We start from the raw sequence: 24,478 nt of genomic DNA, 5'->3' as shown, positions 1-24,478 counted from the left end.
GGAAGTTGAATATGGCCCTACTGGGAGACACAAACAAATATTACAATCCCTCCCATCAGCCCATATTTGATGATATTTTGCTAGTTTGATGTGCAACTGAATTTAATAACTCACTGCCCTGGCACACTGATGTTTTTTTTTTTTTTTTTTATTTCACCTTGTATCCCTGATTGAGACATAAAGTACAGCACATCATAAATGGAATTATATTCAACCAAAGCATACTGTTCCCGCTCCAGATACCATATTTTTCCATATTCTGTGGCTTTCTTTGGAAAACAAGTGACCGTCTTACACTCTGTTGGATCAGAGTGGAAAATTCCTCCTTCTGAATCCAAGAAGGTGTCACTTAAAAAAATGTAGATACTAAAAACATTGACTCACTGCGCAATACAATATAGCATCGCTAAAATATTGTTAAAGGTTCATTTGATTTTACAAAGCAGCGCCACAAAGTCAAAACATACACTCAATGTAGCTACAGGGATAGAGATCACGGGGGAGAAGGAGAAAGAAAAGGGTTAGAAGGTGCAGTCTGCTTACAATCAACCCAGGCAATTTGCTTAGAGGAAAAAGGACGATCGAGGGGAGGGGGTACTGACATTGGTAGGATATGCAACAGAGCTTCAGCAAACCATATATCAATCTGGACGCAGTAATGAGGACAACGGTGCTCCGAGATCCCAAAATAACTGCAAGGATATAGTTTAAAAGGTAGGCTTCCTTTGAACCGATTCACTTGTGTATCATGAGGTCATATGATTTTTTTGTGAAGTTTTCGAATAAGGCTTGAGATGGGTGTGCAATGAATCAGAGTTTACAAGTGTTAAATTGTGTTCCTCTGCAGGCGAGAGCGCTGACATTTGGATTATACATTCATTTTAACTGAGGGAAACTAAAAAAAAAGTAAAATTGCGCAGGGAAACTGCACCATCATTCAGCGGATAGCGGTCCACAATCTGTTTTGTGATGTGACAGCTGGATGCGCCAAAAGTGGCGCTTTTGGGCACGATGGAGGACTTTTTACTAGAGCAGAATAGTTGGGCGCAAAATGTTTCCTGGAGCAACTCAAGTCATGGAAATGACTTTCATTTAGGAAACACCACAGTGAATCCTTTGAAACGCAATGAAGAAGTGGCCAAAGTGGAAGTTACCGTCCTGGTCCTGGTGCTGCTGCTCGCTCTGACCGGCAACCTGTGCGTCCTGTGGGCCATCTACACCACCAAGAACAGCCAGTCTCGGATGTATTATTTCATGAAGCACCTGAGCATCGCAGACCTTGTCGTTGCAATCTTTCAGGTCTTACCGCAACTCATTTGGGATATCACATTTCGCTTCTGTGGGTCAGATTTGCTGTGCAGGCTGATCAAATACCTCCAGGTCGTGGGTATGTTTGCATCTACCTACATGCTTGTCCTGATGTCCGTCGACAGGTGCTTAGCAATCTGCCAGCCACTTCGCTCCGTGCACAAGAAAACGGATCGTTTCTGTGTGATGGCCTCTTGGATGCTCAGCCTGATTTTCAGCACTCCTCAAGCGTATATATTTTCTTTGAGAGAGGTCGGGAACGGTGTGTATGACTGTTGGGGTGACTTTATACAGCCATGGGGTGCCAAAGCATACATCACATGGATGAGTCTCAGCATTTACATTTTCCCAGTTGCAATTTTAACCATCTGCTATGGTTTGATATGTTTTAAAATATGGGAGAATTTCAATTTAAAAACCAGAAGGGAGCACTTCCTGGCTCTCACTCCAAGTTCCTCCAAAGGCGCTCGTCCCCTCTGTCGTGTTAGCAGCGTGAGGCTCATTTCAAAAGCAAAGATCCGCACAGTGAAAATGACATTTGTAGTGGTCCTTGCCTACATTGTGTGCTGGACTCCCTTCTTCTTTGTCCAGATGTGGTCTGCATGGGATCCTGCAGCACCAAGAGAAGGTAAACGCACACTCAGTGTTTTTTTTCTTTCCCAGCGAACAACAGATGCAGTTTGAATCATAATCCTGGTATAGATCTACATGTATTCACCTAAAGCAGTGCCTCATATGTTATATGGTTTATGAAGATATTATCCCTCTTTAAGTGTGCCAACTGTGCTCGGTGACACAAGGAGACAATTATCTTTGTCCAAGATTAATATTGGTGGATTTATTGCCCATAAACCATTAGGTGTAAGATAAATCGTTTTTCTACAGCAAAGTTTCAGCACTAAGTGCCTCATTCATACAAAGGTCAATCTCCCACCTCACAAAACATCTCTAGGAATCGGCTACATAAGCAAACCACTTCACTTTTAAGGCAACACAATGGCAACTTCAGACTTCCAGAGTGAACACAGATGAATAGGGAGTCATTACAGTGTTATCGGTTCAGAGAAAGTCTTCAGAGCCACTGGGAGAGTAAATGTACCAGGACATCAAAGGGGTTCGTTCTCTATTTCCAGTGGTGGTTTATATAATTTCCATTTAACTGCATAGTTTGTTCAGATTTACCCCTCCTATCTTTTGAGCATGCCATTAAAGTAGAGAAGAGCAAAGGATAAGATATGCTTCTGTAATCTTTCCAGTGGGGTTATCTGAGCAAAATTGCACGAGTGTTCATTGAGAGCAGTCAGGGATTCAGATATATGTTAAATAGGCCAGACTTAGCCAAGTTAATCATCTTCTTCATCTTCTGTCACGCAGTTTTTCACAAAATTAGGACAATAAACACATTAAAGCCAAGAATCCATGCACTGTACTGAAGTGTATGTTGTCCTAGGGGCCCCCATTTTGTTTGGATGGATGGCCTCAACACTAGGCTATTTCTTATTACCATTTAGCATTGTAAACATTTGTAACTTTTCAACATGTTATTTTGCAAAGCATTCAAAAGCCTCTTAACATGTCATTAATGTGGAAAAATGTATAAACTAGAAAGCCACTTGGAGAGTGCAGACCTCCACAGGCATACTCTATTTCACAATCTCAATGCAGTGTGAATTTTCCCAGTTGGGAACTAATTTTTTTCAGATTCTTCCGACACCACATAAATGCAGCTCAGATCAACTTCAAATTCAGTCTGTGTCATCTTAAGACCTTAACAATGTAAAATTATTAAAAGCAAAACCTTTCGTCCAACAATGTGGGCATGGCGGCCATATTGAGCATTTATCAATGAACTAAGAAGTTGTTGGGTCCGGGCCTGAGGACATTTTTAGGCCAAAATTGACTTTTGGTCATAGCCCCCCCTTTTCATACCATTTTAACTGTTTAAGGTAGAGTCTTGTGTGAGGTGTCATTGAACTCAGCAGAGATTTCCTTCTTCATTGGTGATGGTTTGGCCTGACCCCTATGCTTAAACCACGCCCCATTTCATAACTGGTGACCCATTTAAGGTAGTCTTGTGTGAGGTATCATTGAACTCAGCAGACAGTTTCTTTTTGATTGGTGATGGTTTGACCTGCCCCCTATGCTTAAGCCACACCCCCTTTCAGAGCTAATAAACTGTATGACATTGAGTCTTGTGTGAGGTATCATTGAAGTCAGCAGGTAGTTCCCTTTTCATTGGTGGCGATTTGCAGTGTCTGAGTGCCGCGCAAATGCACAGTCGCAAGGAGCAACCAGTAACCCAGTAACTCCGACGCACGCAGAGGAGCGAGGGCCCATCCAACACTGCTTGCAGCTTTAATTATACTTAGAATTATCTTTAATATAGTGTGTATACTTAATCAAATAAGTGATAGCAGTATCACCACAGTCCTCCTTTTGAAATCAACATCACCCTCTTTTGATTTTCCAACTTCAATCTCAGAAGAGCTGTACATCATGATATTACAGAAAAACAGCAACGATTAATGTTTTTCTTTAATTTCTGGCAGAACAAGAAAGTGGTGGATGTACTGTAAGTCAAAGTGAAAAAAAAAAAAAAAAAGGCTGCTGTCCTTTTGTGGTATTTCCCCTTAAGAGAACTGTGTTCCCCATGGCACCAAGAACTCACAACTCTAGACGGGGTGTTTGACTTATCTGTTGAAAACGTCCATTTGCTTGACACTTCGCACAGCACACCTCTCACAATAAAGCAAAGGACTTTAGAGAGTCAGAGCACAATGAACAGAGCAGGTCAGCAGTTTCACAAGAAAAAGACAACACACTAAATCTCCCTCACTCCATTAAGGATTAGAAAATAGACTTGGAAGTCTTCCATTTTCCACCGTTCAAATTGCATGCTTCTTTAATGTGCTCTGTGCCTTTAACAATTGGAAATTTAATCCCTTAAATAAATGAGAAAAAATATTTTTCCATCCAGGACAGCCTCTTCTAATCAAAGCCATATATATATATATATATATATATATATATATATATATATATATATATATATATATATATATATATATATATATTCAGGCAGCTGACACATACATCAACCTTCCATTTTGTTCAGATACAATCCCAAATGTTTGGGGGGTTGCCTGAAATGCTTCAGCTTCTTATATTTTCTATAAATTATGTGCAGCTGCTTTAAACAGGGACTGAAATGTATTTTGTAGAAATGAAATGGAGAGTCCAAACTCCAAACCTGTCCAGTGGAGTTAGTGACATCTTATTGTTGTGCAGTGTAGTTTAAAGGTGCCCTGCCATACAAAACCGTTTTTACTTGCATTTTTTGAAATATGTTAGGTCCATATGTGTTATGTTGTGAATGTGAAAATGAACTTCTACCTCCTTTGTCAGCTCTAGCCACTGAAAAGAAATAAGCAGAGAAATCAGGCCAATTACAAAAGCTGGTCAGTCTGACATCATATTGCCTGAGCTCATTACTATTCATTAGCTCGCCCAGTTGGGCTTGGGAAAGGATTCTGACAGCCAGACTCTCATTGGCTAGTTGTTAGCCAATCAGATTCAAACAGCTTAGCTTGTTGAATATTAATGAGAACTGGCAGAAATCAAGCTGAGTCTTCCTGTAGGCTTTCTATACCACGCTAGAATGGCTTGAAACAAGGTAACCAAGGCATTTTTTCCATAGTCCATAGTAGAACTTCAGACATTACCACAAACTAATAAAATACGTGTGGCAGGGCACCTTTAACAAGATCTTACAGCCATGCCAGTGGCTTAGCCTGTAAGCATGCTAACATATTAGAACTAAACATACAGTGAGGCTGAGGTCATAAAGTAAGTCATTTTAATTTTGACATGAAAAATGTGCTAGATGAAAGGTTAGGGGAGTCTGTATCGATGTGATGCCATTGTCCAACTCTATTCTCTTTGGGAAACAACAACAAACTTCAAGCTAGCAAGCTACACGCTAAAAATGGCAAACTTTAAACTTTGATTTCAAGAAGGTAGGCCTGCTTGGTTCTTTTGGGGAATGATTGCAAAGATTTTTATAGTTTATGGCATTTACTATCTAACTGGGACGTTTTGCTATGGACAAATGCGAACCACCCTAAGCGTTTGTTTTCTCCTATCCTGGAATGTATGTGTGGTGGAAACAGACCTTACTCCTGTGAAGTAAGGTCTGGCAATGCAAGACTAGGGAATCCAAGTTATTGTTATTCATCCTCAGGTGGGACCATGAATGTCTGTACCAAATTTCATGGCAATCCATCCAAAAATTGTTGAGATATTTTAATAAAACACAAGTGTCAACTTAATGTTGGTGCTAGAGGAAAAGTGGACATCACCAAATTCAATAGAATAATCGGGAATCATGAATGTCTGTACAAAATATAATGGTAACAGATCCAATATTTGTTGAGATATTAAAGTCTGGAACAAAGTGGCTGACCATCCCTACAGCTATAATGTTATCAATTGCTAAAATACTTAAAAGTGCAGCTTAAAAGACCAAACAAAGCACAAATACACACACACACAGCCAGGTGATTACATCTTACTGGATTGGAGAAAAATGTCCTACTTTAGAGGCTTTTTAAAGATCCATCCATCCATTCCTTTTCTTAACTGCTTATCCTATTTACAGTAGCAAGGGGTTGGAGCAGGGGAGAGGAGAGGCATGGTACCATAGATATGCTTTGTAGCCTACACCGAGTCCAGGTTGTCAGGCATGGATAAGGTTATATTCAAAGGATAAGACATGGCTATATTTTGTATTTTGTCCTTGTCAACAAATCATGAAAGGACGGTTTTAGTCCATCCCTCAGGGCTTTCTGACTAATTAAAGATAACTCACAAATAGGCTAAATTGTTTCATTTTAAGAAAAAGGTTTTTATCAAATGTTACTCAAACAGGAGGGAATTAAGTATTTGTCTGGAACAATTTTGAGCCCCAGTTTTGGTGTGTTAGCAAGTAAATAGTGTGTAAGTAGGATTGACTCAAAACAAATACTCTTAGTCTTACATTCACACTGTCAGAATACACTTATTCACCAAAAATATCAAGTACATGTTCTCCTCTGTCTTTCTCCCTAGAAATGGCCTTCATCATCGCCATGCTGCTGGCCAGTCTCAACAGCTGTTCTAACCCCTGGATCTACATGTTCTTTGCTGGCCACCTGTTCCATGACCTGATGCAGTGCTTCTTCTGCTGTTGTAGACAGTACCTGAACACCTCCTCCTGCAGCAGTGATCGACAGTGCAGGCCCAATAGCAGCTCTTCCACTTGCATTTTGAAGAACACCAGCAGCAGGAGCCTCACACTCACATACAGCACAGGGGGGGCGGGACACTGAAGAGCCAGCTCAAAGCCATCCAGGCTTCCTGTAGTTGAGCAATCCAGCAATAATGCAAGTCCCCGATTTCAGGCATTTAACCATCTGCAGCGGAACTGCTGCGAACTGAGCTAAATAAATGAAATACCCTGCTCCAAGTTGTTTGGATGCTTCTGTCCTTTAGCCTTGAATATTTAAATCTTACAGTTCTTACAGTCATCATGATTTGATCTAAAATCTCATCTTTATTGCAATAATTATATTAATGTTGCACAAGTACATTCTTTCTACAAATCAGTCAATTCTTAACTGCATTTTGCTCTGTGAAAATGGACACTAATTCAGTTACTGTAAGGCTTGTTTACTCAGTATTACTTTGTGTACCAGCATTTTATAGTTATATTATTATATTATATAATATAATACCCACTCTTGTGGTTTGGCGTAATCCAAATATCTCAATTATAACAACACAAAAAAAAATCATCAGCAAAAAAGTTCTAAAAGTATTGCACTTTGCAAGAAGGAGGCTCTTTCAGCATGTTTTCAGTTCATTTTCCAAACAGTGTTGATCCTTTATGATGTAGAATAATATGAAATACACTTTGTAAGTAGTTTCCACTGCTCCTTGTCTGTCCTTCATGTTATATTATGACACTCACTTTGTAAATAGTTTCCACTGCTCATAGTTGTTTGTCTACATGTTTTATCAACTCCATATCTTATTTTGTTCCAGTGTACCTTTTAGGCTCACTAAAGCACATTTAATGTAGCTGTTGCTCAAGCTACAACACTAGTTCCCCCTTTTGGCCACACTGATTATTCCAACAAATAGTCTTATAATAGTTTCTTATGCTGTAGATTTGTGGCAATGTGCCAACTCAACATATGGAGAATTTTAGTGTCAGGATCAGATAATGTGCATTCTTGGATTATTAGGTGTGTTTTATTTTATTTTTTAAACTTTATATGGCATGGAAGGTTGTCAACTAAAAAAGTGTGGTTCCAGGCAACATCCACAGAACTCACTTTCACATACAGTTTCAAAGTTTCAACCACAACAATTATGCTTGAATCTATCTGTCATGGCATGTGGGAGAAATGACTATTGTTTATTATATTTATTTAGTGTAAGGAGCCATTCATATTGTACTTAAAAGTTTATTTATTCAAAGGCCCACATCAACATTGAGTAAAAGTGAAATTAATGGAAAGACAATTTTCAGATTTTACTGTATCATTCTAAAAAAAGGACAACATAATTGTAATTCAATCCAGTATTATACACTAGATCAGCTCAAAATTTAGACCAACAAACAGAAAATGACAACTATAAATCTTGCATCTTTTCGGCCTGATGTTTAATTGATATTCTAAAAGTCAGTAAAATTTCCAGAAATGGGTCTTCATGCCAGAGTAAAGCAGATGTAAAGCATTTACACCTCCTTGTGTAAAACCACCCTCACACCACCCAATTTGAGCAAAAGCTTAATACTTTACAATCTGCTGTGCAAGTGCATAGTCAAATCAACCAAATGTTAGGCCAAATTATCTGAGGCCCTTGCTTCACCAACCCAATGTTAGTGAAAGATTTCACTGTGTAAAAAAAAATACCTTTGTATATTTATTTTGAGTGATGTTCAGATATCTCCAGCAGAGAGTTATATCATGTTAATGGCTATTTTATGTGGCATCTATAGGACACATACATACTTTCAAGGCTTCAGTAATCTTAAAAGTTACATCTCCTTGGTGTGTCTGTCCCTCTGATCAGATTCTACTGGTCAATGTTAATTTCAGCCATGGTCCAGCTCTCTGACTGAAGGAGTAGACTGAAGCTGAGATAATGAAGCAAGAGAGGCTAAAATGAGAGGCCGGTGTATGGCTATAGCCAGAGCCATGGAGGGCAGAGGAAGGGAGTGGCAGTTTATGAACTGAAATGCCACTCTTAGCGTTTTTCCAATCTAGGAATGCCAGTAGGAAGATGCCAGCAATGACTATCTCAAACTTTTAAAGGCACTGCTGACATACCACATCAAGTATAGGCATGGACACGGACACACAGACGCACACAGGCACACACACGCGCACACACACACACACACACACAAACAGCCCTAAGCTGTCATACTGCACAAAAGTCAGTAAATAAGCGTATGATCTATGTTGAGAATCTCACCATATATGTAGATCATAAGGGTAATTATATTGTAATGTAATGATGTAATCTGTTTTAATCAAAATTATGTCATCCATATTTTATTGACATTGCATCCTTTAAGAATGAATGTAATACAAGTGTTTGTTCTTTTCTGCTGAAGTGAAATATTCTAAGGTTTGAAATCGGTAACTTCTATAATTCAAATTAAATCCTATAGTTATCGATTGTTGTTACTCTAGCTTAAATTCTAAACTGCCTTTTAAAAATGTAACATAATATAAACCCAAACCCAATTATTATGACATAAAGATGATTTGACAATCAATGTGCATAACAAATTATGCTGAAATTACTTTAAATAAGAAAAATCAGAACCCCACTGTGGCATCAGTGTTAAAAAAAGTACTGCATGATTAAAAGAAGGGTCACTTTAATACTTTTTTTACTTAATCACTGTCACATCCACATGTAACCGTTTTCTTAATCGGATCTCAGATGTTAAACTCTGATCCTATTTTGGTCTCACCAAAGCAATTAACACTCAACTTTTTGGATAAAATCAAGACATATATCACTTTCTTTTTGTCTCTTTGTCAAGTCCATATTATTGTTTGAACATGTCACAATCCTTGTATAATCATTAAAAGGAGCAGCAGGTGCTGTTGGACTTTTACCAAAGGCATCTTAAATGTGAAAAACATGCAATTATAAACATTTTATTCGGAATAAAAAATTTAAAAATCAAATATCAATTCCCTCTTCGGCTCAGTCCACTAGAACACCATTGCACATAACGAACAGTAACAGTCTGGATGTGTGAGTCTCATTCTTTGGCCAGGTGAATGCTGAAGCCTCCACAGCATCTCCCAGCACTTGTGAGGAAGGGACGCACAATGACACCCAGCACAATGCTCCATAGGCTCTGCAGCCAACGTGCACCAATGAGGATACAGTGGCTACAAGGACCAACCATCCTGTCATAGAAAGAAACACAATAATTACAAATAATTACTTATAACTTTATTATAGTTTAATTTGGGTCAATTCAGAATATGAACCCTTCTTAGTTCTCTCCAACCAATTCACAGTTCCTCTTTTTCCATTAACCTTAAGGTTATGTCATTTAAATCAAAAAACCCTTCTCCCCTCCTCTCATATACTGTCCATCTGTTGCTATCATCTTCCTCTTTATTATTCAGATACTGGAGACCAATTAAAGGTCTTCTCCAAAGATTTAGTATTGCACTACCACAAAGCTGAGGGACTCACAGGAGACAAATGGATATAAGAATGGTCAAATTCAGTCCAGCAGAGAGGGAAATATGCTGTCTTTTAGTTTAGGATCCTTCAAAAACACGAGTTTCAGCTGTAGTTTGTGTTTAGTACTAATAAGCAACTAAAAATATGCTAGCTTGCTAAACCAAGAGGGTAAACATCATAAACGTTATGGGCCCCATTTTAACGATCTGAAACGCAAGTATGAAACGCAAAACGCAAGTAGCTTTGTGGGCGGATCTCGATGCTGTTGCTATTATACCGGCGGGATAAATGAGTCTTGCGCCGACGCAAATCTAAAATGGGTTGGTCAGAAGTAGCTAGGTGTGGTTTGGGCGTAACGTGCAATAAACCAATCAGATTCTCACATTCCCTTTAAGAGCAGGCGCGCTTGTTCCATGGCGGATTGCTATTATAACGGCGGATTTGCCTGACGCACGCCAGCGGGAGCTGTCCGGGATGCGGCAAAGTAATAAATGCCCGTCTTGGCCGGGTGGCGATGTTACTGCGGACTCTCGGGCGCATCTCCTCAAGTCTGGAGAGGATTGCTGCAGCCATGGAGCATGGGCCTCCAAACGCACCACCTGCTCCTGTTGTGCCCCTTCCTCCTCCCCCCACTCCATCTCCGTCCACCCGCTCCATTAGGAGCACATCACGCATTACTCCCGGACCAGATCTCTTTTCCTTGTAATTATGTATGGTTTTCAAAAATGGGAACTGCTGCGTCCGTTTAGATGAGAGAAGTGTATGCACATTGTGCACATGCTACATTATGGCCAAGCATGCGCCCCTAAAATAGCATCTGAATAACACGCTACTGTTTTTCCTGGTCAGTGGCGGATTTGTTTTCTGAAACTGCAAAATAGCACCAAGTAACGTTTGCGCCGGAACACGCCTCCTCTTTTCGCTGAACCGCCCCTGGGAGCGCAAATACATTCCCTTTTTTACCGACGTGCGTCTGTGGAGGGAAAAATCCGCTGTGCGTTGGGTGCAAAATAGGAATGATACATGCGTCGGCGTACAAAGTCAATTGCGCTGGGTGCAAGATAGGGCCCTATATCTGCTAAACATCAGAATGTTAGTCTTGTCATTGAGTGCATGTTAGCATGCTGGTGCTAGCATTTAGTTCAAAGCACCATAGTACAGCCTCACAGGGCCACTTGCACCACAAACAATCTTTGATTCACCCTCATGTTATTGAGGTGGAGGCAGACATTTCAGAGATGGATATCTCAAAACCTGGCCAAATTAAATCCAAACTGACACCACTAGCAGTAGGTGAGAAACAATGCCTAAGGAAGGCATGATCTAAACCTACCAGATGTGGAAGCAGCTGAGGATGGCAAAGAGGAGACCAGAGATAATTGAAATGGGAATGGCCAGAAGCACTGTGACTATCCTGTAGATCCAAACCCTAGACACCTCAAACAGGGCATTACTCCAGGTCCACACTCTGTCCCCACTGCGCACTGACACTGGCTCTGCAATCACATCCTCAAACGTCACCTGGAGACACAAAGAGAAAGTGGTGCTGATGCTATAGACGTCAACCAATAAGTCATGTTCCCGTTTGACTTGATTCCCCTTCAAGAATAAATTACTGCACTGCAATCAGCCGACCAGTCTCTTAGTTCTACATGTCGATGATTTTGTGTATTTTTTTATCAGCTTTCAGCTAATTCACTGCATTGGACAAATGCACAAAGGGTCCATAAAACAAAGTTCAATACAGCTACTGCATGCAATACCTTGAGACAGTCATTGATACCACGGGGGTCTCTGACATTAATCAGAGGCTTGGTATCACTGATTTCCACTAGTGTGGACGTATGAATGTCTTCCTCTTCTTCCAGAGCAGGAGGGGCCCTCCACAACGTCTCAGGTTCCTCTCCATTATCATATTCATCAGGGTCACTGGAGTCCTCCAAGTCAATCTCTACTTCCGCTGAATCTTCCCCTTTCATCATCGTGTTCATCCAAACGTGAAGAAAACACAATCCAGAGAGCAGAGTTTGTGCCTGTCACTTCCCCTTACAACTCAGACTGAGGCCACTGACCAGACCCCTCAGCTGACTGTGCAGTGAGGTTATATTGGGAACATTACTGTGCCCTGGATGGTATTTGCAGATGGTCTTTCAAGTGAAGATCATTTCCCTGGGCTGTGGGAGGGATAGGAAGGATAGGGTGGGATATAAATACTGTAAGCATAGAGAAGGCTCTGTATACACTGATACACCCTACTGGGAATGCAATCATGCAGAAATATACACAGACAACATGAGACAAATCTGCATGCATGAGAGTAAAGATAGAGTAAAACAAATGTTTAGAGACTTCCAACTGAAATATTAAGTTATACAGGTATACTTGTAGTCATCTACTTACTGATTTCATTCATTTCCAAGTCTCCTTAAACTATAAATCTTGCATCAATAGAAAGACTATACTGCCTCCCTCTGGCCTGTAGAGGAAAGGAAGTCTCTTCTTCAGAGCAATCAGATTTGCCTATCCCCCATTCCTGTGCGACATGTTGCAAGTTAAGTATACAAGTACGATTAATTTTCTCAAAAATCAGAGCATCCAACAGAGCATTATCAATATTTGTTTTTGGACCCTTCCCTTGAATAGGAAAAAGAAATGCACCACTGTCCTACAAAAATATCTCAAAATAATATGACCAAGAGTTGTCACTTTATATATACTGTATAAAACACACTTAACTTTTAACATTGATGCTTTTCTGTGAAGATGTAGAATAAAGTGAAAGTATGGAAAACATAATAGGCGCTATAATAGATATACAGTATATATAAAACAAAACAAAAATCAAAAAGCCATGTACTGACATATTGATCCTATTAGCTTAGTTGATTTTGATGAGGAAAATAAACCCCTGGTACAGAGGCACCAGTTGGCCTCATAAATCTTTTTGATCCTTTTCAATCCGTCCCCTACAGAAACCAGTTTATTGTTCATCTGTGAGGGTCCATTCCTCTCTTAGTTTGCTCCTTCCACTTCACCAACAGCATCAATCACAATGAATCAACAGGAGATATGTTGCGTGTTATCACAATATCCTGTTCTAGGCCCAGCATGGAGAGCATTCTCAGGTCTCTGCACTTTGTCTTGTGTAAAGCATGTTTCGTAACATGCTTTTAAGAAAAAAACCTTTCACCTCTCAACCTTTGGACCCATTAACCAGTTATTCTCTCTGCTATTAATAGGCCGGCTATCGCTCAGCTACCCACCAAACCTTCATCGCAAGACCATCTCACATTGCTCTCATCATCATCATATAATGACCCGATACGGCAGCTAGCAATGTCATGATCTGGTAAAATAATGTAAGTACCTCCTACAGAAATGTCTTTACCACCCATCCTATCCATCTGCAAAACTTAAGCATTGAGTGATTGATTGTTGGCTACATTACATAATCTCAAGAGACATGCAACCAAGAGTTTGACCTATGCACTACTAAAAGAAGCAAACAAAATGGAAATGTTTCCACAATCAAAAATGTTAAACAATGACTGCACACAATACAAAACAAACCACTACCAAATATGTTACAAACTGTACATTTATTTTGAGTTGAACTTAGTGAGCTACTCTACGATGACCACAGTCTCCATGGTAATGAAAACGTCTGCTGGATGAAGACAAAGAGAGAACACAGTGTATTGATGACAGAGAGTTTCCTGTGTCTGTACCGGAGACGTTGGTATGCTAATGGTCCTCACACTTCGCCAGATGGGGTTTGTTTGTGACAGTGGCTGCACAGGTGAGGTCAGTGGAGAGAGAGAGAGAGAGAGAGAGAGAGAGAGAGAGAGAGAGAGAGAGAGAGAGAGAAAGTGTGTGTGTGTGTGTGTGTGTGTGTGTGTGTGTGTGTGTGTGTGTGTGTGTGTGTGTGTGCGTGTGTGTGGGTGTGTGCGTGCATGTGCGTCAGTTTTAGGCTACTAAAAGACATAGGGAGTCAGCTGTTAATTTATTTCCGGAAAGTAAATTTGTTTTAAGGCGAGACACGGTAGGCAAAAATATCGTTTTTTTTTCACTAGTCAATTTTGAGATTTTTGGCTATTTGTGTTCAATAACATTTTAGACATGTGGTGAAAAAAAGTCAAAAATACACATTTAGGTCTTTATTTTATTATACTACTATACTAGCGTCAGTAGATTTCTCCTAAATTCAACAAAAGTTAGCGTTCTAAATCATCTCGCTGCTCCGCATCTTCATCTTGCATCTTCGCTGTCTGCACCCTGTCATCACATATACCGTTGGAAAGCTCTCTCTCTCCTCTACAATGCTGTCGGATCCAAATATGGTTATTTCCTTTTTATCAGCAACCAATCGTGAAAGTAAAAGGGGGGATTTAGCCCTAAATGCGCAATCTCATTGGCTGATGACAATTCCTGACAAATTGATTCGCTTAGAATGGTCACGTGACGCGCTCTGACATTTCCGCGGTAGTTCAGAATGTCAAAATAAATGCGTCGAAAACGGTCGAAAATCACCTCAGAGAAGACGAAAACAGTTGTTATTAGCAAGAAGACCCAGCGGATTACACACTGAGACAGCAGATGATGAAATGTCTTCACATAGGACGTTGATGTTTAAACTATTGTTCAGACAACAGCAGTTTTCAGACAGCGGAGGAAATCAGACTGACTCTCTCTCTCTCTCCCTCTCTCCAAGCAGTTTACAGATATTCATGGCCTACATGTCATATATTAAATATGTAGATGTCACATATATACTATTCTACTATAATTACTATAAAATACTAAACAAATCTGTAATTTTGGGATCCTAAAGTGGTTGTGAGTCCCTCAGGCTGTGGCAGGAAGATCCATATTTACCTATCAGTGGAGCTGCTGTCCCCTCTCGTAGGAGAACTACCAGCTTCTTTTCTGGTGTTAACTTTGGGAAATTTTATTTTTTTGGCTATTTTTCCAAGGTGTAAATCTCTTAGTGAAGATACTTTTTCCCAGTGGAGGAGGAAGTACATCTCTGTCTGAACCAGTTGTGCATGGTCACTGAGTCTGTATTTAGTCAGGATCCGTCTCTTCTTCGTATCTCTGACAGTGTGAAAATAATAAGTTTAATAACAATTTAGTCTACTTTGATTGCTTTCTCCAGTGTTCTAAATATTGGTCTTTTGAATGATTCATAAGAAGCTCATCCCTGTGTATCACCGGATGTCCAGTGACAGTGCAGCATGGAGGCACTCAGAATGAGCGGGGCTAAGCCCCAGATGCAAAATAGATAACGGAAATAGCGGAAGTGGAAGGACATCCGGATGTCAGGCTTTATCCCAGCAATGCACATCCATTGCACAAGACTACAAAGTATCCTATCAAGTGTTAACCTTTCCTGATTGCTTCTTTTCCCGACCGTAGTCAGGAAAACCAGGGGAGACTCGTTACCTCCAGGGCCGACGTTACAAGGTAAATAACGTCGGGGTTAAAATCCCGTTACTGGTGAGCGAAAGAATGAGCTTGGCTTTTAGTCTGGAGTTTTATTTTGAACTCATACACTGTGTACAAAACTTAACTTATTTAACCAACTCTGCTCCGGTCGCATTCCCCCGTCTGCTTTCTTCCTTCCTTTTTTTTCTCTGCCCCCCTCTTTTGTTTACACATGCACGGAGCTCTCTTAAAGGAGCCGCAGCACCATTTTACAACACTACCCCCACTCTGGATGGATATTACAACTTAATTCCACTCCAGTAAAATAACACCTTTCTGTAACAGGTATACAGCCCTCGTTTGCAATAAGTCCACCTCAGTGGGTCAGTATAGGCCTAATCAGTATTTCACAGTCCATTACTACGGGGCAATAGTCACTGGTGGCGTTTCTCAATGGACAGAGGCAATCCTTCTAGCGGCGTAAACATGTTGTGGTAGGGCATGCATATTACACAAGTCACAAGGTAACCTAAATAATATAGGCGACCGAAGCATCTAAATGATAAAAAGAAATAACTGGATGGACCCAATAACTCCTAAGTTTTTTTTTAGCATGAACACATGTAAAAAAAAAAAAGAACTGTTAGCTACAAGCAATATAAAAAATTCACCCTCATAACTTTTTTTTTTAACTGAAAAGTTATCCTTATTTTTTTTAAATTGTCCATGAGTCCAATGAACTTAGTGAGACACCCACTCTCCAAACCTGGCTGGGGGTCTTTGTTGACGACCTGGCCTTTGAGAACGACGAACCTGTTGAGATGGTTCCAGTCCGCCACCCCCACTATCCTGAGGGTCCTCAGCGGAATGACGGGTGGGGGACAGTGGGGTTACCAGCCGGTGTGTCCCCTGCTTGGTTCAGGATGCCACAAGAAGTCTCCTCCACGTTCGTCTTGGAGAACAGTCCGACGAGGTCTGGGTCTGCAGTATCTGTGTCCAAGGCTGGGGGTGACACCTCCACAGGTGTCCAGCCTTGAGCAAGCTCCTTGGCCCAAGAGTTGTCCAGTGAGTCACGGCTGCGATAAGGTTTCAACTGGTCATGATGAACCACTTTCGCTTTGGTCTTTGGCCCTTTTTGAATGCGATAGACTAGGTCATCCAGCTGCCCTAGGATGAAGAATGGCCCCTCATATGATGGGAGGAACTTCCTGACTTTATTTTTTACTTTCCTTGTACCCTTGATGAGATACCACACAGTATCTCCAACTTGATATTGCGTGCGGCAACAGTTCTTGTCATACTGTCTCTTTGCACGTTCCGCAGACTCGCGCGAGCGCATCCCTGGCGATCTGATGTGCCAGCTCCAACCGTTCACGCAGGTGCTGGACATACTCGGGGGCCGTAGGGACAGTGTCAGAGTCAGGGGGCAGGCCGGTTACCAGGTCCACCGGTTCGCTGACTTCCCTGCCGAACATCATGTAGTTTGGGCTGAAACCAGTAGCACTGTGCCTTGTTGCTCTGTAGGCCATGACTGCATAAGGAATCATGAGATCCCAGTCCCAGTGACAGCGCTCAGCTGTTGTGGCTAAGATCTTCTGCAAGGTGGAATTGAACCGTTCCACCTGGCCATCAGACTGTGGTCGGAACGGTGTAGTGTGTGTCTTTTCAATGCCAAACAGTGTGCACATTTTCTGGAATACTTGGGATTCAAATTCCGACCTTGGTCGCTGTGCAACGCCTGCGGTGCTCCATAACGGCACACCCACTCCGAGGCAAGCACTCCAGCTACACTTTCGGCCTTATCATTTGGCAGGGGAAACGCCTCTACCCATTTTGTGAAGTAATCCTGTATCACAAGCACATAGCCGTTGTGACGCTCTGTCTCATTCAGTGGCCCCATAATGTCCAAAGCGACCCGCTCCATGGGGGCTCCTACCCTGATGGTCCCCATAGGGGCCTGCGGTGTCTTCTGGGGTCTGGCTTTAGACGCACAGCTGGTGCAGGTCCGACACCAGAGAGTGACATCCTCCCTCATCCGGTACCAGTAGAATCGAGTTTGAAGCCGTGCTACGGCACTCAACACCAAAATGTCCACCAATTGGTCCATCATGCATCTGCCTCATGACATCAGGTTGGAGGACACGTGGTAGCACAATTTGTGGATAAAACTGGGTGTCATCCAGACAATAGAACCGCCTGACAAGGATTCCATTTCGGATGTAGAGCCGCCTCCACTGGCTCCAATATGTCTTTGTGGCTGGACTGCATGGTGAGACTGCAACCCATGTGGGCCGCTCTCCACCAGCCTCCATCCAAGCCCTGATAGGTGCAATGTCAATATCAGCTTCCTGTGCCTGCTGCAGCTCCTCCGGGGACCAACCACAGAAAAATGCAGCCTCACTGGTCTTAGCCACATTAATCTTCTCTTGGGGTTTGAAATTTACCCCCACTGGACTCTCCATTGTCGGGGCTAACGAGCCCTCTACCCCCACTGGACTCTCCATTGTCGGGGCTAACGAGCCCTCTACCCCCACTGGACTCTGACTCGCCTGGCTGATGACAGAGTCCAACTCACATTGCACCGCTTGGTGGCAGACGGTCTTTGGATAAAGGGGGGGTCCTGGAAGCTTACATGGGCAGGATTGGCGACACGGCTGCCTGGAGAGGCTGTCGGCATTGTTGTGCAAGCGGCCTGGACGATGGATGATCTCAAAGTCGTATTCACCCAGTTTCTCCAACCATCTGGCAAGCTGACCTTCCGGCTCCTTCATCTTTGTCAGCCAACGGAGACTGCTATGGTCCGTACGCACCCTAAAAGGACGCCCCAGGAGGTACTGTCGAAAATGTGATGTGAACTCCACTACGGCTAACAGTTCGCGCCTTGTGGTACAGTAGTTCTGTTCAGTTTTGGACAATTTGCGGCTCCCGTACGCCAGCACACGTTCCCTGCCCTGCTGAGCTTGAGACAGGACAGCACCAATGCCAACGTCACTTGCATCAGTGTCCAGTATCATGTGTCCCTGGTCTAAAGGGTAGCCCAGAACTGGCGCGGTGGTTAGCAGATGCTTGAGTCTGTCAAATGCCTCTTGACACTCCGTCGTCCACTGGAACCGAGCATATTTCTTGGTCAGGGCGTGGAGGGGCTCAGCTACCGTGGCAAAATCCCTCACGAATCGTCGGTAGTATGATGCCAGGCCGATGAATTGACGGACCTCCTGGACTGATGTGGGTGTAGGCCACTCCTGAACCTTCTGTACTTTGGTGGGGTCCGTGACCACCCCCTGTTCTGAAACTATGTGACCCAGATAGGCCACTTCACGGCGGAAGAGGCAGCATTTTGCCGGCTTCAACTTCAGGTTGGCTTGCTGCAACCTTTCAAAAACTTGGTCAAGACGCTGAAGCATCTCCGACACATCCCGACCCAGTACAATTATGTCGTCCAAGTACACAAGGCACGTCTCCCACTGCAGGCCAGCCAACACACGGTCCATCAGCCGTTGGAATGTAGCTGGGCGTTACATAATCCAAACGGCATGACATTCCATTCAAACAGCCCGTTCCTGGTGCAGAAAGCAGCTGCTCGGCGGGCTCGGGGGGTCAGCTCAACTTGCCAGTATCCAGAAGCAAGGTCCAGCGTACTGAACCATTTGGCAGTGGAGAGGGTGTCCAATGTGTCCTGGATACGGGGCAGCGGATAAGCATCCTTTATTGTGCAGTCGTTAAGTGCTCTGTAGTCCACACAGAGACGGTACGTTCCATCCTTTTTACGCACCATCACGATGGGTGAAGCCCAGCTGCTGTTGCTACAACGGACCCTCCCAGCTTCCAGGCTCTGCTCCACTTGTTGGTCAGCATCCTGCTGCTTTTCCCATGCCATTCGACGTGGTGGCTGCTTGACAGCAGCTCCTGGCCGTGTCATGATGTCATGCTGCACCAGGCTCGTGCGGCCAAGATCGCTAGGTCCAGTCGAGAATACACCGCCGTAGGTGCACAGCAGCTGGGCTAGCTGGAGCCGCTCCTCTCGGTCGAGCTCTGCTGCACTCTGGTTGTAGAGCTCGTGCAGGTGCTGGGGAACAGTAGGGTGCTCTGACTGCCTGGCCTTGGCTGTAATGTTGGCCGGCTGAATGGCTTCTGCAGGTTGAAGGAAACCCACAATAACTCCCCGTTTTATGGTTACAGCTGTATTCCCAGGATTGAAGATGCGGAGAGGCACGCTCTTAAAAGGTTGAGCTTCCACCAGCACCCGGGCGACTAGCACTTTGTGTTTCTCTACAAAGCCTTTGGTGGGGCTCAGCATCACTTCCCCTTGTAGGTGTTCTTTAATATGGGTGTTACCTCTTATAACATACTCCAATCCAGCCTCGACCACCACAGTCCGGGCGACTCTCACCACCTGCGTCGTCCTTGGTCTGCTCATGGCGTGGAAATATGGCACCTCTTCCCCAAACAGTACGATGCGGCTATTTCCAAAATCAAGGCGTGCTTGGGCCTGAACGAGGAATGGATGGCCGAGGAGGGCCTCTTCACCAGCAATGTCCGCCACCAGGAAAAGCACGCTCACCTGTCGGTTGTTGATCTGGACGGGAATGTACGCCTCCCCAATGACAGGAACATCACCAGGCCCAACCCCCAGCAGTGTCTTTACAGTCGATGGCTGAAGTGATGGTCGAGCATTTGAGTGGATGGCGTTATAATGGTGCAGGGCAAAACGCTCCTCCGCCCCCACTATCCAGAACAGCACAGATCTCCAGTTCCTGAATTGTCAGATGAATGCTCATTTCCTGACTATGCGCTTTAACGTGGAGCACAGTGGGCTCTGAGCTCTCATGGGAAACTGTTGGGGCTGACCTCTGGTGGTCTTCCTTGGTGAAGGGCAATTCCTCTTGATGTGACCGATGCCTGAGCAGTTGTGACAGTGAATTTCTTCCCATTTAATGTCCTTATAGTTTTTACGCGGGGCTGGTGTGCGTTGAAATCCACAGTGTGCGTTGTTGTTAGTCACAACGGCACCTGTCACCCCACGCTCAGCTCCTTCCCTGACCATAGCAGTGCGTGGTTTCTGCTCTACCAGGCTGTGTAGCCCTGAATGCATGAGGCTGGTGACATGTGATGCTGCTCGCCTAGTGGTCTCATAGCGACGGGCAATGTCGTAAGCTTGAGCTAGTGTGTGGGGCCGCTTTTCCAACAACTTCTGCACAATCTCTCTATCCCCTATTGCATGAGTGAAGATTTCAACACCGATGGCATCCTGCTCTTTCTCGGTCCTGTCGCTGTAAGCCACTGACACTTTGCCGTATATGTCATCTCGTAACTCATGGAGAGCCTCGTCTGGCATGCGAACGCGCTGTCTCAGTTCAATAGCCACTGCAGCAGCATGCTCTGAAGAGGGGCCATAAGCAGTTTCGACTTCCTCCACCAGGCGGCTGTAGTCCCACTGATGTGACCGTGGATTCCTGTGGACGATTGCCCCTGCTGCACCAACTAGGCAAAACTTTAATTGGACAGCCCTAGTCTTTTCAGTCCAGTTATTTGCCTTGGCACAGCTCTCAAATCGGTGTAGGAACTCCTTCCACGGTGTGGTGCCATCATACTGGCCGGGACGTAGAGTGGGGACTCTTTCTCTTTAATCGTAGTCATCCTCACTCTCAGATGAAGGCTGACGTGTAGGATTGGGCCAGCAAACACGTGATTTACGCTGTTCACACTTGGGGAGAGGGGGCTCAATCTGTATTCCTGGATTATCATTTTGCTGCAATGTATCACCAGGGTCATTGTCTTTGAGTGCATTACAGCCAGGTGTGTGCCACTGTGAGCCTGAAAGGCATGGGGGATGACAGGAGACAGGAGTGCTATGAATGAAACTCCCTGGGTTAGCAGGGCCAAAGGGGTTTGTACTGGGCATTGCAACAGTTGCTGCTAATGGCACTGCCGGCTGCCTACAAACTTCATCCGTATGCACGTGTGAGCATGGGTCTCTGCAGCGCACGCCTGTCCCACAGTCTCTTAACACATCATTTTTGAATGGATTAGTGTCTGATAACTTCAATGGTTGAATGGGGATATAGCTTATTTCACTTGCATTCTGTGTTAATGTATCAGTCTCTTCCTCAAGAAAGAATGGGTTATTTTGTCTTCTCTTTTTGGTCGAATATTCGGTTTTTATTTCCACTTCATCCACGGCAGTCAGTGACATGGAAGGGTTGGAGTAGCTGGTCATTTCCCTGAACATGTGTTTACTTTCAGCCGCAAGACGCTGACTGGAGCCTGCCATCTTGGCTATCTTCTCATCAGTGTAAGAGAAGCAGGCACGGTTATGCTAACTCCTCCGGTTTATCTCACGGTTATTTTCAGTGTATGCTCACCACTGCTGCTCTTGTTGTACTTTTGTCGGTCCCTTCGTGGTCGCCAGTGTTAACCTTTCCTGATTGCTTCTTTTCCCGACCGTAGTCAGGAAAACCAGGGGAGACTCGTTACCTCCAGGGCCGACGTTACAAGGTAAATAACGTCGGGGTTAAAATCCCGTTACTGGTGAGCGAAAGAATGAGCTTGGCTTTTAGTCTGGAGTTTTATTTTGAACTCATACACTGTGTACAAAACTTAACTTATTTAACCAACTCTGCTCCGGTCGCATTCCCCCGTCTGCTTTCTTCCTTCCTTTTTTTTCTCTGCCCCCCTCTTTTGTTTACACATGCACGGAGCTCTCTTAAAGGAGCCGCAGCACCATTTTACAACACTAGTATTCATAATTACATTTTAAAAGAATAGTTTAACATTTGAGGAATAAACGTATTTGCTTTCTTGCTGAGTTAGATTAGAGGATTCTTCTCTCAATCTGTTTGTTAAATATGGAGCTACAGCCTGCAGCCGGTTAGCTTTGCTTAGCAGAAAGACTAGAAACAAGAGGAAACCACAATGTGACAGAGCCAGGCTAGCTGTTTTTGGTCTTTATGCTAAGCTAAGCTAACCGGCTGGCTGTACCTTCATAATTATCAGACAGATGTGAGAGACAGGAATCAATCCTCTCATCTAACTCTCAGCAAGAACATGAATAAACATATTTCCCTGAATGTTTAACTATTCTTCTAACATTTTAGCTGCTGGCTGGCTAACTTAACAGACTGACATGAGAGTGGTGTTGATCTTCTAATCTAACTCTTGACAAGAATGCAACCAAGCATATTTCCCAAAATGACGAACTATTCCTTTAAAGAGTGTTTTTCAGAGGGCCTGTAGGCTAATATGCATGTGTTTCATCATGGCTTTGCACCCTTAACTAGTTTGTGGAACCTGACTGAGTGCACTGGTCATGAGGTTGTGCTCATAGACAAATGGCTGTGCTGTGTAAAGCTCTGTGAAGATGGTTGAGCAGCTGCCATGTTATAGGCTATGTGTATATGCAGTTCTGAGGGAATTCATGCTGTTACTGTTTAAGAGAAAGTCTGATAAAATAATGTGGTTCAGTCTGTCGGACAGCACCATCAATAGCACCTCATCCCCTTTGATTCTTCAGGAGTGGTTCTCTCATTATCACTGGCAAACAGACAGCACAAGGCACAGCACACAGAAGAACATGAGGTCTTTTCATTTAGCCTACCATTAAGGACAGCCGAATAACAAATCACAGTCGGCTGAGCTCTAGCCATGAATTCTCATTTTCTATAGAGTGGGCATGTGTTTGATCTGCAATGAATATGCTTTGTAAAAGAGACGCACAGTTGATTGTCTTGATTTAATAAAAGCTGCCACTGAGATGGAAGGTCCTTCACTTTAATTAATAACTTATGAAGACTGCTTATATAGGCTAAAATATTCATTAGACCGAAGTGCACACTTTGAAAGCTGGGTGATGATGATTATCTTCTTCATATAATTGTATTCCATATTACATACAGTATTTCATATTCAAAAGATGTGTATCTAAATCTTTCTGAGATAAAAGGGTTAAAAACTTGATTGATGCGATTTAGAAAATATTGGTTGCTTTTTCAGTTTATGTATTTCTTATGGAGTAAAACGTTTTCTTGGTATTTTTTAACACTTCCTTATCATTTAACATCCAGTTCTCTTAAATTTCCCTTTAAAGTAGCTTTACTGTAATGGTGAAAAAAAAAATTCTAGCCCACATTGAAGCAATTTGATGCTTAGACTGAGTTAATTATTTCAAACCCATTACTCTAGGTTGTTATGGCTGCACAACTCCATCAAATGGGAATATTCTAGGTGTCTTGTGCATTATTTTATACACATTCCCCCCAAAGTCTGCCAGACGTATTTGGTTCCTTTGCTAAGCTTTGGAACATTACTACAAATTAAAGACTGCAGGTATGAACAATGTTTTGGGTCCATAGAAGGTTTTTGAAATGATTGGCCAATTGCTAGACAATTCTAAACAACCTTTAAGAGTTATCAAATGTCTGTAGCGGAGCGCTTCCAGGACTCAAAAAGTTAGCTTGAGGTGCTCTTTGGATGGGATAAACATAATGTAGAAACCAATAAGGAAACTCCAAGGCACTCTCTTTTAGAAAAATACAAAGCCTTTATTTATGGCTTAGTCAGCATAAATCTTAAAGTACTCCGACGCGTTTCGGCATACAAGCCTTCGTCAGGGAGTCAATGAACCTTTTAAGAGTTGACTAAAGTGGACATTAAGAATATAATATGAGAAGATCAGCATAGAAAAATGACATCATATTATCCTTTTTTTAACAATAACATATCTTCTTTATATGATTGTTGTGACTGTGATGACATGTATGTGTGTTTGTGGATGTGGGAGATACTTGTATGTGCACAGTTCTCTTTGTGTACAACAAATCTCCATGCAGGTGTCATATCATTTGCACACCATGTGTGCATACATCACTGCTTGTTCTAGGCTTCCTGTTTTATTACGTTGGCTTTGATAACAGTATTTGTCTGTACTTATTATGAAAGTTGCATCGATACTCTGCAGCACTTACATGTGTTTACCATCAGGAAC

The 24,478-nt window shown here is 42.9% G+C and overlaps 2 protein-coding genes across 2 annotated transcripts; one reads left to right on the top strand and one right to left on the bottom strand.

The window, feature by feature from the left end:
• Positions 1-375: 375 nt before the first annotated feature.
• oxtrb (oxytocin receptor b) lies at positions 376-7,031 on the top strand. Its single transcript, XM_028575928.1, has 3 exons — positions 376-714; positions 848-1,936; positions 6,415-7,031. The coding sequence occupies exons 2-3, from the start codon at positions 1,012-1,014 to the stop codon at positions 6,672-6,674; spliced, it is 1,185 nt and encodes a 394-aa protein (XP_028431729.1). The 5' UTR covers positions 376-714; positions 848-1,011; the 3' UTR covers positions 6,675-7,031.
• Positions 7,032-7,800: 769 nt separating this feature from the next.
• cav4a (caveolin 4a) lies at positions 7,801-12,183 on the bottom strand. Its single transcript, XM_028575929.1, has 3 exons — positions 11,838-12,183; positions 11,408-11,595; positions 7,801-9,788 (listed from the first exon to the last, which is right to left on the bottom strand). The coding sequence occupies exons 1-3, from the start codon at positions 12,063-12,065 to the stop codon at positions 9,638-9,640; spliced, it is 567 nt and encodes a 188-aa protein (XP_028431730.1). The 5' UTR covers positions 12,066-12,183; the 3' UTR covers positions 7,801-9,637.
• Between the last annotated feature and the right edge of the window lie 12,295 nt (positions 12,184-24,478).

This window comes from Perca flavescens, chromosome 4 (genome assembly GCF_004354835.1).
Source record: "Perca flavescens isolate YP-PL-M2 chromosome 4, PFLA_1.0, whole genome shotgun sequence".
NCBI classification, from domain to species: domain Eukaryota; kingdom Metazoa; phylum Chordata; class Actinopteri; order Perciformes; family Percidae; genus Perca; species Perca flavescens.
Note: the sequence above shows the minus strand (reverse complement) of the source record. Positions and strands in the feature narration are given on the sequence as shown.